The 15717-nt window shown below is 30.3% G+C and overlaps 4 protein-coding genes across 11 annotated transcripts; 2 read left to right on the plus strand and 2 right to left on the minus strand.

Annotated features, from left to right (window-relative positions):
• Positions 1-22: 22 nt before the first annotated feature.
• On the minus strand, positions 23-1112 carry LOC145932971 (leucine-rich repeat-containing protein 51). The gene is made up of 2 exons (XM_083032202.1): positions 755-1112; positions 23-586 (listed from the first exon to the last, which is right to left on the minus strand). The coding sequence occupies exons 1-2, from the start codon at positions 855-857 to the stop codon at positions 105-107; spliced, it is 585 nt and encodes a 194-aa protein (XP_082888328.1). The 5' UTR covers positions 858-1112; the 3' UTR covers positions 23-104.
• Positions 1113-1121: 9 nt separating this feature from the next.
• On the plus strand, positions 1122-3026 carry Borr (borealin-related). The gene is made up of 2 exons (XM_083032201.1): positions 1122-2149; positions 2384-3026. Exon 1 carries the CDS (start codon positions 1246-1248, stop codon positions 2137-2139), a length of 894 nt encoding a protein of 297 aa, XP_082888327.1. The 5' UTR covers positions 1122-1245; the 3' UTR covers positions 2140-2149; positions 2384-3026.
• A 1110-nt stretch (positions 3027-4136) lies between these two features.
• Positions 4137-9455, plus strand: Dronc (Death regulator Nedd2-like caspase). 3 transcript variants are annotated; one of them, XM_083032204.1, is made up of 7 exons: positions 4383-4521; positions 4626-4714; positions 6046-6203; positions 6821-7100; positions 8011-8276; positions 8774-9041; positions 9118-9455. In XM_083032204.1, exons 1-7 carry the CDS (start codon positions 4515-4517, stop codon positions 9262-9264), a joined length of 1215 nt encoding a protein of 404 aa, XP_082888330.1. In that variant the 5' UTR covers positions 4383-4514; the 3' UTR covers positions 9265-9455. The 3 variants fall into 3 exon arrangements, with proteins under 3 accessions (XP_082888329.1, XP_082888330.1, XP_082888332.1); XM_083032203.1 differs by lacking the exon at positions 4626-4714 and having other exon boundaries at positions 4137-4521; XM_083032206.1 differs by lacking the exon at positions 4626-4714 and having other exon boundaries at positions 6032-6203.
• An 847-nt stretch (positions 9456-10302) lies between these two features.
• On the minus strand, positions 10303-15655 carry Reg (proteasome regulator gamma). 6 transcript variants are annotated; one of them, XM_083032207.1, is made up of 5 exons: positions 15278-15655; positions 13289-13324; positions 12258-12578; positions 11907-12043; positions 10303-11810 (listed from the first exon to the last, which is right to left on the minus strand). In XM_083032207.1, exons 1-5 carry the CDS (start codon positions 15302-15304, stop codon positions 11588-11590), a joined length of 744 nt encoding a protein of 247 aa, XP_082888333.1. In that variant the 5' UTR covers positions 15305-15655; the 3' UTR covers positions 10303-11587. The 6 variants fall into 6 exon arrangements, with proteins under 6 accessions (XP_082888333.1, XP_082888334.1, XP_082888336.1 ...); XM_083032208.1 differs by having other exon boundaries at positions 13292-13324; positions 15278-15654; XM_083032210.1 differs by lacking the exon at positions 15278-15655 and adding an exon at positions 14763-15261 and having other exon boundaries at positions 13292-13324.
• Between the last annotated feature and the right edge of the window lie 62 nt (positions 15656-15717).

A 15717-nucleotide genomic window follows, 5' to 3' on the forward strand; every position in this document is an offset into this window, starting at 1 on the left:
ATATACCTCAATTGCTGCACGATTCAATATTAAGATATGAAAATAGAAAGATGTATATATATAAAATGCATGTAACAACATAAAAAAAAAATAAAATTTTATATTCATACTCCAGGCTGTATCATCTTAAAGAATCCTACAGGTAATGCCTTTTTTTTCTCAGCTGCGATCACTGGCGAAAAGTCTAGAACAAGCAGCTGTGGGAGAAGATGTACGATGTAACTCCTGTAGGAGGGAACATCCTCGATTGGATTACCGTGCAATGTCAACGATCTGAGATTCTGTAGTTTTCTCAGTCTGAGAGCATCTGCAATATTTGAAATTTTGTTGCCATGCAGATAGAGTATCTTCAAGTTTTTAAACTTCTCGATGTCTTCTCCGATTGCACTTATCTCGTTAAAGGACAGATCCAACCAGCTGAGATACACTGGATCATCGAGAACTCTATCCACGAGACGTTGAAGACCTTCCATCGAGCTCAATTGATTGTTACTCAGCCACAAGGTGCTGGTTACATAACAATCCTTAAACGTTCTCACTGGTGCTTTTCCCGTACGTATTGTCTGCGCACGTTTCTTCATCAATTCTAGAATATTGTTAAAAAATATATATTTTTTTTTTTTATATAATAACCAGAAGTTCAAAGCAACAAAAGTTTGTTAATACGCTTTCAATACGATATATTAATTAAAAAAAAAAAAAAAAAAAAAAAAAAGCCTGAAGCATGACAATCCCTGCCCATTTATTTATATACCATCCATCGTGGTGGCCTTTCTAAATGATAAATCTAACGGTGGGGCGATCAGCATCTCTTGCCGTTCATCTCGTCTGTAATCCGAGGAATAATGAGCGCTCATCGCGAAAAGCTCGAACTCAATTCCGTAACCTCGTTAGATCTTGAAGGAAACATTCGAAGTTCATATCTCGCGGTTTATTGCCATAAACCATCAAAACAATTGTGACGGTCTTTCTTCACGTGTTTGTACGGCATTTTCTAGAACCGGCCTCTCGACCAATCGGAGGAAAGAAATTTCAGTTGCTCTTCTTCCGATTGGTTCGATTCCAATGTTCAGTAGGAACTTCACATATCTCTCAAGTCTATGTTTTCAACATGGCGTCTACTTCCCGTTGGTTGTCACGTGACCGATTTTAAATCTCTCGTCAATATCCGTACTCTCGTGTACCGGAATTGCACGGACCGAGTGAGGGAATTTGAAAGAGCCGGTGATCGACGCTTCGTCGAAGATGCCGCGAACCAAGTATGCGCGAAACAAGGCCAAAACGTCGGGGAACGACTCTACGAAGGAATACGATATAATGGCTCAGACCTTCGACAGACACGTGCAGTCACGTATCGCCAAATTGGAACGCGATGCCCAAGCTGACGTCAAGAGCTTCGAGACCTTCATGGACGTTACGAGTTCTCGTCTACCGACAGAGATACGTCAGATGACATTGGGCGAGATACTTGGTTATCGGAATAATCACAGCAATGATCGGGAAAAGGAGAATGCCCACGAAGAGGTGAGCTCGTCGGTCCAGGATTCTATGCAGCCACCCGCTGTACCTAAGTCTAAACTAAAGGCGGGACACAAGACCGCCAAACGTACCACCACCACCACCGATGACGGGTACGGGACTGAGAGAAACACCAGTATCGGCAGCACCAGGTCGAGGAGGACCAAAACGGAGGCCCAGGAACCGAGAACAACGAGGAGGACACGTAGTTCCACCAGAGCGAGCAGGACTCAACTTAGCGAGGTGAGTCAGATGACGGTAACCAAGCCCAAAGGCAAGAGGATGATAGATAACTTCAAGACACCAGCACCGTTAAAGTCCTCCAGCAACGTCTACGATGTGGTTACGCCGAAAATCGCGCCAAATACACCGTTGAACGTACTGAGACGTCCGCGTCAAGGAGAGATGGTCCTCAGTATGCAAGGCAGTCCGCTACTCATCTCCGCTGTTGTGGAGGAAAAAATTGCTAATATCAATGTGCCTTTAAGCAACGGTAATGTGATGTCCTTGTTGCCTCAAGAGGGATTGCGTATGTCTACTATTCCTCCATTGGATCCTGAAACGATGCAACAGTTGGAGACCCTTAAAAATCACATTGAGAAAGTTATCGCTTTCAAGTAGCAGTACAAATGTTAGTAAACAGATTATATAATATAACAATTTTATCATAGAATACTTTTTTATATTTAATTGTGTAAAAAGGAAAATAATCCTTTCTCGTTTTCTTGTCTCTTGTATCTTTAACAAACATTATTATACATCATTATACATCAAGAGTAGCGTCAAACTATTATCATTTAATGTTAATAATTTTCTATAGATTTAACATTTCTTTACTGAATAGAAATAATTTTTTTCATTGTAGAAAGGATTTGTTTCAATTTGAAATATTAAGACACCAGCGATTCTGAAGCTGTTGGACATGCTTTACGTCAAAGATCAAGCCCAATGTTGAATATATCGAAATATTTCAAGACAAAACGTTCCTCAACATGTGGGTCACAATTTGGTCTCTGGGTGCCTATTACGGTTCTTTAGGTGAGTTTGCTTACGAGGTGAAAATTACAAAAGTGAGAGATTCACTAGATTATCTACAATTTCATTTGTCGAAATCTAGTGAATCTCTCACTTTTGTAACTTTCACCTCGTGAGCAAACTCACTCAAAGAACCAAAATAGGCATCCTGTTGTCGAGGAGAAAACTGCTAGTATTAATATACTTTTGTATAACGTGTTTAATGTGATGTCCTTTGTTGCATTAAGAAGGATTGTGTATGTCGCATATACTTCCATTGGATCTTGAAACAATGCAGCAATTGGAAACTCTTAAGATTCACATTAAGATAGTTATTATATTAAACTAGATATAATGTCAATATATATAAGTGTCAAAAAATAAGTTATTATGTAGTGTAATATAACAATTCATGAAATATTTTTATACTTTTTTATATTTACATGTATAAAAAAAAAGTAATGTGTAATTCCTTTTCTCTCTCTTTCTCTCTCTCCCTGTTTTGTAATTTTTAATAAATATCTTTATACATATAAAAAGTGTTCTCCCCCAACTAAAATTTTATTTAATACTAATAATATTTTTTTACAGATTTCTTGGCTGATTAGAAATAGCTCTTTTTATTGTAATTTTACTGAAGATTTATTTGAAATATTTATTAGAAAGATTCTTTGCAGAACATTAAAAATTTTTAATAATTGTAATTTTTAAATTTATTGTATATTATTAAAAATAATGTTAAAGAAATTTATTTACTTTGTATGTGTGTAAATTCTTTCTATTGAGTAAAAATCAAGTTGCATAAAAAAAATGAAATTAAAAGACATCATATTAAAATATAAAAATAAAAGACTATATATATATTAATAAAAAAAGAAAAGAAAAAGATACAAGAATAAAATATTATAAAGAGAACAGATTTTGATATTTCTTCTTTCATTTATTTTGTTTTATTTAATTATATGTAATAGAAGATATATCAATTGGAGTATACAGTAAGACAAAAAAGATAAAATATTAATTAATAAAGTATAAAAATTCTCAAGTGCAAAAATGAGCAATAACTGGTATTGATAAAAACAATTAATTTCTTCATATGAGAATAGACGATTCTATGAATGTTTACTATATCGCCGCGGTTATTGTAAAATATGTAACCATTTATAAAAAAAATTTTACAATGAATTTTTATACATATATATGTATATAGATACAATATATACTTATATATAGATAATTTTTTTTAAATATGTATTTTATATATGTAAGTATATAAAGTGTGGGTGTGTATTTATTTATTTATTGTAAAATTTTTTTTAGCGCAAACAATATATAATATATATATGCTAATTTTTCGATAATTAATTTTTTATTTATCGCACAAACATCATGCACAGAACAAGAGAGAAAGAGATATCATGTTTTCTTTTATTTGAGCTTCACTATCAAAATATTATTTGAGATATATATATATATATATATTTTTTTTTTTTTTTTTAGATGGCTAATCAAGCCGAATTTTCATGATTATCATATGTTAATGACAAAGTAGCTGATTGTGAGACACTTGATCCATTCTTATATGTAGATGTATATATCGGGATAAATTTCTGCGGTCAAGAGAGTGATGGTAGAAGATATTTGATCGAAGGATCTGGAAAGATTTTGGCGGCCATTTAGCTTGTCCAAAGTCCCTCCATCCATGGACGATGGACGTTCGTTCAACGTTCAGTGCTCTGGCTCAGCCTGCTGATGCTCAGTCTCAGTATTGCTCAGGCTTCAGTCGGAGCTAGTTGATTGTCTTTCACGAATTGTCTTTCGCTGCCTTTCACTGCCTTTAGAAGTTAGAAGATGGAGCAAAAAGATCGCGAGAAAATTAATTTATCATGTGAAACTGTCGCATCAAAAATTGATATGAGAAAACTCTTGCCAAAATTGCTGGAAAACAAGGTGTACAATAGTGACGACACGAACATGGATCGATGGAACGTGAGTTTTATTTACGTTCCTATTATTGTTGTAGTATTGTTAGCTATATCATCTGGAAGTTTTACAATTGTCATTGCTGTCATCAATTAAAGAGTGATATACAGGGTGTCCCAGAATGATGGGGACTAAATTCGTGCGCAGATTCCTGGGATCATTTGGAGACGATTTTTCCTCAGCGAAAATGTCGAGGGAGGTCATTATTTTTTGCATGTTTCCAATTTTTGCCATCATGTATCTTTGTAACTAAGCCTTAAATTAAAATTCTATTAAAGTAAACTCTACCTGAAATTAACTGAAGAATGTGAATTTATTATTATTTTATTTCCACAAGGCTTAGTTTGCGAAAAACCCTTTATTTTCAATCGCTTATAACTCGAAAATTATTGGTGTCTCTACCCTGTATATTATGACGCTTTTTTTAACAAACTACTCCGATATGTTTTTAAACAAGTGAGCTATTTATTAGGAGAAAAAGCAATAATCGATATATTTTACTAAATATTATAATTTATGAAATCATTTTAATATTTGATATTTAACTTGTTCAAATCTAATCTAATTTTATTTGTATTTTGTCAATTTTGTGTGTGTTCAAGTTTATAAATAAAAGAAATTTTTATTAAAAATGGTTTTTAAATTGATTTTTAAAAATTTCTGAATTTTTAAATTAGTTTTTTAATTAATTTTTTAAATTAAACAAAGTTTAAAATAAGACATTTTTTAAAATTTATAATTGGGAATGCCTAACTTTTTGTTATATCTTAATTATATTATTTTAATTTTAATAAGGTGTGCCAACTAAATATTTGCAATATTAATATTTCATAAATTTATTTTTCTTAACATTTCTTTTTATAATCATTCTAATTACATTTTTCTTATTAAATTAAACAGTACTAATATTTAAATATGTATTTTATTAAAAAGAAGAATTAATAGAAGATAATTTAAAAAAATAATAATAATTATATAATTATAAAAATAATAATAATTATATAATTATTTTATATTAATAAAATAATTGTGTATAATATTAAAACCATTATTATTTATTATTTTTTATTATTTTTTCTAAAAATACCGAACAATAAATGCTGAACAAATAATTTTTACTTTACTAATCTTTATTTTTTCGCAAAAAGGCATCGAATGAGTATATTATTTTTATCAAAATATAGAGGGTAGATTAAACTAAAATCATATTCTTTCTTTATTTCTATGAAATAAGCAGATGTATATTAGGGAAAAGATTATCTGTAACAAAGAAATCATGAGTCATACTTGTTATCTCTTTCACACTCTCACACATTCTCTACTTTAAATAGGTGAAATAGATAAGAGAGATAGAAAGATAAAGAGGAAAGAAAAGCAGTTCTAAAATATTATTATGATGTAATATATAGTGTAAAAGATTAAAGAATAAATGCAAAAATTAATTGTTATGGAAATTATATATATATATCATAATAAATGTCATATTGTATTTTATATGTATATCATTATGTAATAGCTTTGATTTTTCAGGGTACCATGTCGACACTAAGTACAGTTAAAGAAATATATTTGACGATAAAAACACGAGGACCATATGCATTTAAAAATTTACTTCGTAGTCTACGACAGTCTGATCATGGAAATATTGCGGATATATTGGAAGGAAAAACTAGTGCAAATAATATGAGGTATATTTTATTACTATTCACATCATTAATTTTCTTTTTAATATAAATGTTAAATATTATATAATGCAATTAAAAAATATGTTTAAAAAATATTGAAAAATGTTTACATATATATTAGAAAAATTTTAAGTTTAGTCTTTTCCTTGAAAAAATGTTTTTGGAAAAAATTATCCAATATCCTATTAATTTAAAATATTTTGCTGAAAAATAATTATATAATGAATTTAATTTTGATATTATTGTGTGATACTGAAAGTATAGCAAAATGTATTATAATAATTGTAAGCAAGGAAAATTTTTCTAAGTGCACATAAATATATATTATTTTTTGTTAAACAAATGCCAATTTTAAGTATATATTCATTTAAATTTATATTTAAATATTTCCTTCTTAATTTAAAGACAATCTAATTGTGAGATTAGTCTCTCACAGTTCTAAGATATTTTACTACAGTTTATTATTAATTAATCAAGTATATAGACAAATAAACTTTTGTGATTATATTACCTAATGGTTATACAAAAATGTTGAAGTGTGTATAATTTAATAGTGAAATTATTTTTAATTTCCTATTTTGTAAATCCTCTCATTATATATTTGTAATATTTTATTTCAGTTTGAATGAAGCATGTAATTTTAATGGGCCGATTTGTTCAGATAAGCCTTTAACAATAAAGCTTTGTAAAGCAACGGAATTTTTAGATAGAGAATATAAAATCATTGAGCGTTATCCTATGCGAAGTAAACCTCGAGGATTGGTTTTAATCATCTCAAATATCTATTATAAATCATCAGAGGAACCAAGATTTTCGGCAGAACAGGACACAAAAAATTTACAAAAACTATTTGAAGAAATGGGTTTTAAAGTTATAGTACATGAAAATTTAACAGGAATGGTAAATAAATAATAACTTAGAGAGAGAGAGAGAGAGAGAGAGAGAGAGAGAGAGAGAGCGCACACATAATTTGTTTAAAAATTTTTTTACATTAAGTACATATTATACTACCTACATTAGAGCATATATGATAATTATATGGTATAATTCATGTTTTTAAATTATTTAATATTTAAAAGCACTGACAAATTCTTTTTTGTAAATATTTAATTATGTGATTAAAGAAATTGAGGCTCAAAATGCTTAAAAATTTTTAAATTAAACTATGTGATGATTCATACAAGTCTTGAATTTGTATTATAAGCACAATAGAGAAAATATTAGGAATAGGAATAAATATTAAGCATTAGGCTTACTACACAATATAAAAGCAATAGGAACAGAAAATATTCATCAATAAAAGCAAGGAATATCTATTGTTATCCTTCTAATATCTATCTGCTTCTGTTGATGCATGGATATTTTTATTCTCTGGTCTAAAGCGGGGAGCACACAAACTTGCATAGCGCATAAACATATACATAAGAAAATTGATTGGTCTATAAACGTATGCATAAGAAAATAAACCAATCAAATTTCTTATGCATACGCTTATGCGCCTATGCAAGTTTGTGTGCTCCCCGCTTTATTGTCTATACTTTTGTATTGTGCAGTAGGCCTAATGCTTAATATTTATTCCTATTCTTAATATTTTCTCTATTGTGCGCAGGGCCTAATATTATTATAAAACTCGGGTGCAATTATAGAATCAGAAATATTTAGAGCGTTACAAATTATTTTATTTACAATATTTTTTTACATTATATATAATATTAGATGAAATAAAAAATTATATGGCATTTTAATATGATATATAATTGGATTAATATATTTTTATAATGTATTGATTTATATCTTTCTTTTTTATTAGGAAATAAAGAAAACAGTAGAAATATTTTCAAAAAGGGAAGATTTAGAAAAAGTCGACTCTTGTTTTGTAATAATCACCAGTCATGGCACTGAAGACGAACAAGCTGAGGATGAAGAAAATAGCACTGAAATTCAAGGAATTGATTATAATGCAAACAGGCAACCACATGAAAAAATTCTGTGTGCAGATCTTTGCGATTTTTTCACTGCAGAAGCTTGTCCACAACTTGCGGAAAAGCCAAAGATATTTATTTTCCAGCTGTGCAGGTATGTAGTATAATTATAATTATAATTTCTCTCACAATACTAGCACATTCTGTACTTTATAAATAGAAATGAGATCCCCGTATTATTTCACAGAACTGTATTAGACTAATAAAAATTTGATAAGCTTTAAATCCCCGAAAATGTTAAATAAGTAAGAAAAAAGTCTTGACTCTGCTTTTACCATTGTTCTTGTAAATATAGCATCAATGTGACATCATAAAATTGTATTAGAAATACAACATCACATAAGCACCCTCAACTCGAAAATTACTTCGTAAAAATCTTTAAATATATTGCCTTTCTTTGAATCAAAATTTTGGAGGCTCTGTTCTATATCTTCGTATAGCAATATTTTTTAGAGTTGTGCCTTTCATGCAATTTTGCGTAATCTATTTTTATTTGCATATATGCCAAAAATCTATATAAAAAAAGCACAATATTTTTTTCTTCTATACTTAGTTATTATTTATTCTGTATTTATCTTTTTCATGTTTTAGAGGAAAAAGAAAACAGATAGGTGTAGCTCACAGTAGGACTACCACAGATACCAGTGTTATTCCAAATACAAATTATAAACAAAGTACACCTAGCAATAGACCTCGCTTAACAACAAGGAAATATTCAGATACTCTTGTAGTTTATTCTACCGTGCCTAAACATGTATCATATCGAGATAAAATAACTGGTAGTTGGTACATACATATCCTTTGTGATGTATTCATGCAACATGCTTGCACGACTCATATTCTCGATTTGTTTACCATGGTAAATATTATGAGATACTAAAAAAATACAAAATAATAGTGATTCTACAAAAATCTATAATTAATGCAATTTACAGATTGATGCAATTTTGAAACAAATCAGAGCGACAAACGACGAGTGTCAGACGTCATGTATACAATCATGGGGATTTAATAAACATCTTTATTTGAATCCTGGCCTTTTTGAACGTAATGAAGAAAAAGAGACACCTTCATCGCACTAGCAATATTTAATATATATGCAATATTTTTATACTTGTTGATTATAAGTATTTTAATGTATTTAATTGCCGGTGCTATTATAGAGCATTTTTAAATTGTAAATAATTACAAATTTTAGCATGTAAACTTTTATATAAACTTTTATATAAATTTTATATGAATTTTTTATGAAAAATAGGTATTGTATCTTTTACCTAGTTTTTTATTCTTTTATCTCATATTTTTTAGTATATTATATACGAGATTATTTTGTTAAGAAACATAATGTAAACACATGTAATTTTTCTCTCTTATTATTGATTTAATTTGTTTCACTCTAAATTTATTTTATTTACTACTATTTATCATTCTGTTCTACATTATATTTATCCTTGGAAATATAGTTTTATATATAGTTTGTTTCTTTTTTTAAATCTAAACCTTTTTCCTCGTCCAATTATTGTCTTATCTTTGTATTACAGCCAAAATTTTTAAGATAATTACATTTAAATAATTATTTTTTTTACAATAATATTCTTTCTGATCTTTATTAATCTGGTTTTAAAAAAGATTATTTGTGTGCGTTTGTATATATATATATATATAATGTAGAAAGTTCGCTATCTTTTTTTCTTTATTAGCTCTTCATCTATTTTTTTGTAAGTTCTATGTCAAATGCAATAGTGAATTAATAATCTTTAAGGCTCCTGGTACCTTGCCGATGTCGGAATCGTGACGTCAGAGGCGAGAAAACACGCTATTTTTTTTTTAGATGCCATTTCTAAATATAAAAACATATTTGCATAAAATAACACTTAAGATCTCTTTAATACACTTCTAAAAAACGCCGAAAACTATCCTTTTCCCTTCGAGTATGCAGTCGAGTATGCAGGAGCCTTAATTGCGAATACTATTTATTTCAATTTTAATGTACGTCCAGAATACCTCCTATTATGTACTTCCCCTTTTCTCTCTCTCTTCCACTATACATATAAATATATACATTTTATTTTTGTATGTATAAAATGCTTGGCAGAAAGAAAGGATTTATATCTCACAAGTTTAAAGAGAAAATTTATTTCGAGCTATATAAACTAATACTATGTTCCATGTAATCTCGTATGTTCATTCTATATTTAGAGTTTATCGCGCGACAATGCATTAACATTTACAGAAAAAAGGATACTATTTAAGGCTCCTGGCTCCTTTCCGACCATGTCGAAATCGTGACGTCAGAGGCGAGAAAACACACGCTAAAATTTCTTAGATGCCATTTCGAAATAAAAAAATATTTCGATGAAACAGCACTTCAGATGGCTTTAGCATACTCTTAAAAAACCCCGAAAACTATCCTTTCCCCTTTATAATCAATCAACAGCTGTAAAATGTAATATTATGAAGCCCAGTCCGTCTGGTCTTTGCACATGCGCAGTCATTCCGCATGTCAAAGTCTAATATCTCGATCATTTTACAGATGTTGATTGATTATAAAGGGAAAAGGATAATTTTCGGGGGTTTTTAAGAGTGTGCTAAAGCCATCTGAAGTGCTGTTTAATCGAAATATCTTTTCATTAAAAAATGGCATCTAAGAATTTTCAGCGTGTGCTTTCTCGCCTCTGACGTCACAATCCAATATGGCCGCGGTGAGCACCCAGGAGGCTTAATCCATATTATTTAATAGCTCGTGATTTGTGTTTCAATCTTCTTATAAATATAAATTACAAAAAATGATTCACTTAACTATACTAAATTTAATCTTACCGCATGCTGCTAATCTTACAGTTTGCTGCTTCCATAAGCGCTTCGATTATATAATCGACAAAATTACACGCAACCTTGCTACATATAATTTTGTAACGAAAATTATATAGAGATATTATGCTCAATATATAGTATAGTAAGCAAAGTATATTCGATATGAAATTTTATGAAATTACCAATGAAATTTAAAGAATAAAGTATGATTTAAAAGATTTTTTATAGAAAACATTACCAGAAGGAAAAATTATGATCTTAATTTTTATCTGAGATATTTCTTTTATGCATTAATAATGAAAGAAAGAAAAGTTAGTTGTATATATATATATATATATATGTATATAACTTAAATATATGAATAAGTTAAGTATATTTTATATAATATACAATTTCGAAGAGTTTAAGTGTAGCTATCGATTTTATTGATATAGTGCCATAATCGATAGAACAAATGATGGACTAATGTCAAGGCAGTTAAATTATGTTGATGAGAAGATGAGTTTTTTTTATTTTATATTATATTTTACGAATTTTTACGTTCATATTGAATTATTCCGCATGTAAATACAGCGCGTTGTACGAGCATGCCTAGTACAGTGATTGCGCGTTGGAGGAACGTGGCCGTTTGATCTTTTCAATGTTCTTGATCACGAGATCGTGCAGCGAACAATAGCGATTGCGGACCTCGCACATAACGAGCCATAAGCTCACATACTCCTTTTCGTCTAGTTCTTGAATCGCTCTTCTATAATCGATGATGTGTGGATATTTCGCGACTTTACTAACGATCTTTCCTCTAGAGATGAAATACCTGTAGAAATAAGAGATCAAATATGATTCTTTTCTCTTGTTATGTTAAAGTAACTAGAACTAATCTAAGAATGTTGAATATATATATAGCATTTACCTAGAGATTTGATCGAAGAACGCGGCTGCTTCGCTTTCAACTGATTGAATCTCAGATAACGTATCTTCTTGTATTGATACACCAAAGTTATTTCCATCTTCGATTTTTGGAATCAGGAAAGAAATCCACATTTTTAGCTAGAAAATTAAAAACTGTATCACTGGCGATTCGAAAAATACATATAACATAAATATTTTTCAAAATTGTTTCAATTTTGTTTAATGAATTGTGAAAATATTATCTTCTTATTTTTGCAAATTAAAAAAAAAAAAAAAAAAAAAGCTGTTTAATTACTTAAATATTTTAAAAAATGATAAAGTCTTAGTACATATGTGCGCATTTAACACTTACTAAATTAGAATCCTCCAAAAGTTGTCTAATGTATGGTTTAACTATGTAAATCAAATCACATAGTTTTTTGTTGCAAGGTACTGGACCGTTTGGTAGTACCATGACTTTGGTTCCGCTGGTTTCCTCTGCATTATTGTCCAACTTAAGTTTCTTTGTAGCAGGGGGATCTTCGGAATGATTAAGAACTATGGGGTCTGGAATGGGTACGTTTAATTCTTGATGTACATCTGACAGCTTCCGATTACAGAATCCAGGTGTCTCGAGCAATTCATTTAATTTAACTATTTTCTCAGGGAATCCCTTTATCAACAATTCCTCCGCCTAAACAACGCAAACATAGAAACAATAAGTATATATCGATAATTTGTCAATCTATAATTTCAATAAATATATTACCAAATAAATCTTAATTATTATTAACGATCGCTAGTCAGAAAAATAGAAGTAGTGGAAATGATCGACCAAAACTAGCAAATAATAAATTTATTTAAATTTCACGACGTTTCGACCATATGATTGTGGTCCTTTTCAAGTGAAACAAAATAAAATTAGTTACAATTACATCTCAATTATACACGATTGTCATTGTACAGCATTTTTTATTAAAAAGTCAAATAAATTGAAAGTGCGAGACAGCAGACAACATATCCTCACGAAGGATCGTCACAGAATGTTGTCTGCTGTCTCGCACTTTCAATTTATTTGACTTTTTAATAAAAAATGCTGTACAATGACAATCGTGTATAATTGAGATGTAATTGTAACTAATTTTATTTTGTTTCACTTGAAAAGGACCACAATCATATGGTCGAAACGTCGTGAAATTTAAATAAATTTATTATTTGCTAGTTTTGGTCGATCATTTCCACTACTCCTATATTACCAAATAATATTTGTTAAACATGTGAATGCATGTATGTATGTTTGTGTCGTTGCAGTGAGTTCATTAATCACGAAAGAAGATGGAACATCAAATATGGCAAAGAATTTTAAAAAATTATAAACATTTAAGAGAAAGAGAGAGTACAAATTACCTTAGTTTTAAGAGAGTCCTTGTATTCTTGAACCTGTAAGATAAACTCAAAAATATATCACTTTGATAAGATGATTGTTGCACGAATAAGAAATGATTTAAAGCAGTCATAAGAATAATGTTTTTAGCAATGATTTTAAAAATTGATATTCTTATGGCTCTTATAAAAACTTAATGTTTATAATCAAACAGCACGAGCAAATGTAACTTTCTTAGTATTCCACGTAAATATTTTGTTATTATTAAAATTGAGTAAAAAATATTTTTGCTCGTTACTTTAGTAGCTGTATTTATTTTAATTTAATTTATTTTACACAATATACTACAATAATGATTTATTTCGTTGCTTTAAAAATTACATACTTGTAGTAATTTGGAGAAATGATACAAAGATTTGGGGAAACGTTACAAATTTCAACAATTGTGTGTGAATTAAATGATTAGAATTCAGTACATATTATCTGACAATGAGTTAAATTAAAGTAATCGATAAACACGAGTGAGCGATTTAAAAATATATAAATAATGAAAGCGAAAAAATAATATAAAAATGTATTTTCATTAATCTTCAGTGATGGTATTACAAATTGCATTCATATATAGCTACCTCATTTTCTGTATCATCCAATAACACTTTACTTGGCTCATTACTTGAATTATTAGCAAATGTAGAAAACATTTACACAAAAAAAGCTGATAAAAAAATAATTAAGTAATGTGTATGTGTAAAGTTACTTGAAACAATTTTAGAAACTTTTAAGCAAGAATTTAGTTCTGTAAAATTTAACTTGTACTTTTATGACAGAGTACAAATTTTAACAGGTTATAACAGATTGCTCAATTGTTTAGATTACAAAAAAACATTACAAGTTGTTTAGATTATTAATATGATTGGAAGAAATTTTGAAAATAATAAAAAAATATATAATAATAATTTTTGTATAGTATTGTATTATTTACAGGAAACACAAAAAAATATATTATTTCATTAAAGAAGGAAATAACCAGAAATATGCTTTTATGTGTGTCATTTAATAAAGTACTTGATAACAAAATTAAGTAATCACAGAAAATACACGGCTCAAAATAAATTTTACATTTGCTCTCCCATCAATGATATATTGAACATAACATTCTCTATATATAATAAAATTATCATCATCATCGAGTTAACATTTGATTTAAATAATTACTTATTTATAAATTTCTTATAAGAAGTTATTGCAACGATAATTATATAATTCCCAATCATTCCATCATTTTTGCATCTTCCAAAAAATTACAGGCAAATATGTTTTATTGTCAATAATAGCTACGAAATAAAAAAAAAGAGTAAAGTTTCATCGCTATTACATTCATAACTTTTACAAGCTACAACCTGCCACAATTTTGACAAATTACTATCACACATCAATAGGTATCTCTACCGATAATTTGTACCAAAAAATTGAAGAAAAGCTTATTAATATTACCATAATTGAGACCAATAATATTATAATGCCATCCCTTCTTGCGTGATGTTTGAAAGAGAGGGTTTAACGTCTGTCGAACGTAAATTCGTCAGAAGTGACCTTCACAATTTTATTTTCACCCCCGTGCTGTCAAAATGACTGTCGGTTTGTTATCGAGGCGAGAGGGGACTTTTGGAACTTTGCTTCGCGCAAATGAAGAGATGCTGGAACAACGTTTCCCCAGAAGAGGTTAAAGCCTCTCTCCTCCCCCCCGAAGAATCCTCCCGATCCCCGACATTTGCGCGAATCCGCGAACGAAGAGCGCAGCATCATCGATGGATAAAAGCGACGAATTACGCGGAGAAATAAAGACGCGACAATACAAACACGACTGTCGCGCGAACAGGATGGTTAACCTAAACCCGGTGGTCGATCGAGTAAGAAATCGTCGTCTGGGAAGCCGTCCTCGTCTCGTCTTTCCGGATGACAGGCGGGGCCCGACCTGACACCGGCGGGAGGTGCTTTACCATTTTTACCTTTTCCACCGTAGCATCCTCCATCATATAGATTCCGTGGGAAATAAACCACTTCCGAACCGCGTAGCCACTGTATGTGCGTTCCTTTGTTGAAAAACGTGCAACTCGAACAGGAAGTCGCGCCGCTATCGACTGCTGCTGTCAAGCGAGGATCCCGGATTCTCGGGGAGCGAGCTCTCCTTTTCGCTTCCGCGACTCGCCTTTAAGGGTGCGATTTCACTATCAATTTGTCGCTAGCGTCTAACTGATCACATGATCTGATTTGTGACGCTAGCGTCAAGAAGAAAAAGCTTGATTTGTTCAGCTTTCAGAGAACGAAGAACGAGACGCTTGTCATAGTTGTAACTTGGACGCTAGGCTGTTTTGACGTCAGCGTCAACAGATGCTAAAGGTGCCTTTTCATGTTGACGCTCGACGCTCATTTTTAGCGTCAAAAGACG

Source organism: Prenolepis imparis, unplaced genomic scaffold (assembly GCF_030444845.1).
Source record: "Prenolepis imparis isolate NDT839.2.m4 unplaced genomic scaffold, iyPreImpa1.0 SCAF_2, whole genome shotgun sequence".
Lineage (NCBI taxonomy): Eukaryota > Metazoa > Arthropoda > Insecta > Hymenoptera > Formicidae > Prenolepis > Prenolepis imparis.

Bases quoted from the DNA above. Each gene is read 5' to 3' on its own strand.
- Borr (XM_083032201.1), top strand. From the start codon at position 1,246: ATGCCGCGAACCAAGTATGCGCGAAACAAGGCCAAAACGTCGGGGAAC.
- LOC145932971 (XM_083032202.1), bottom strand. From the start codon at position 857: ATGAGCGCTCATTATTCCTCGGATTACAGACGAGATGAACGGCAAGAG. The intron at 587-754 runs GTATATAAATAA...ACAATATTCTAG, and splicing joins AAAGGCCACCACGATGGATG to AATTGATGAAGAAACGTGCG.
- Reg (XM_083032212.1), bottom strand. From the start codon at position 13,969: ATGTTTTCTACATTTGCTAATAATTCAAGTAATGAGCCAAGTAAAGTG. The intron at 13,325-13,897 runs GTAGCTATATAT...TTTATCTTACAG, and splicing joins TGGATGATACAGAAAATGAG to GTTCAAGAATACAAGGACTC. The intron at 12,044-12,257 runs GTAAGTGTTAAA...TTAATTTTCTAG, and splicing joins TTTTGGAGGATTCTAATTTA to CTAAAAATGTGGATTTCTTT.
- Dronc (XM_083032203.1), top strand. From the start codon at position 4,384: ATGGAGCAAAAAGATCGCGAGAAAATTAATTTATCATGTGAAACTGTC. The intron at 6,204-6,820 runs GTATATTTTATT...ATTTTATTTCAG, and splicing joins ACTAGTGCAAATAATATGAG to TTTGAATGAAGCATGTAATT. The intron at 8,277-8,773 runs GTATGTAGTATA...TTCATGTTTTAG, and splicing joins TTTATTTTCCAGCTGTGCAG to AGGAAAAAGAAAACAGATAG.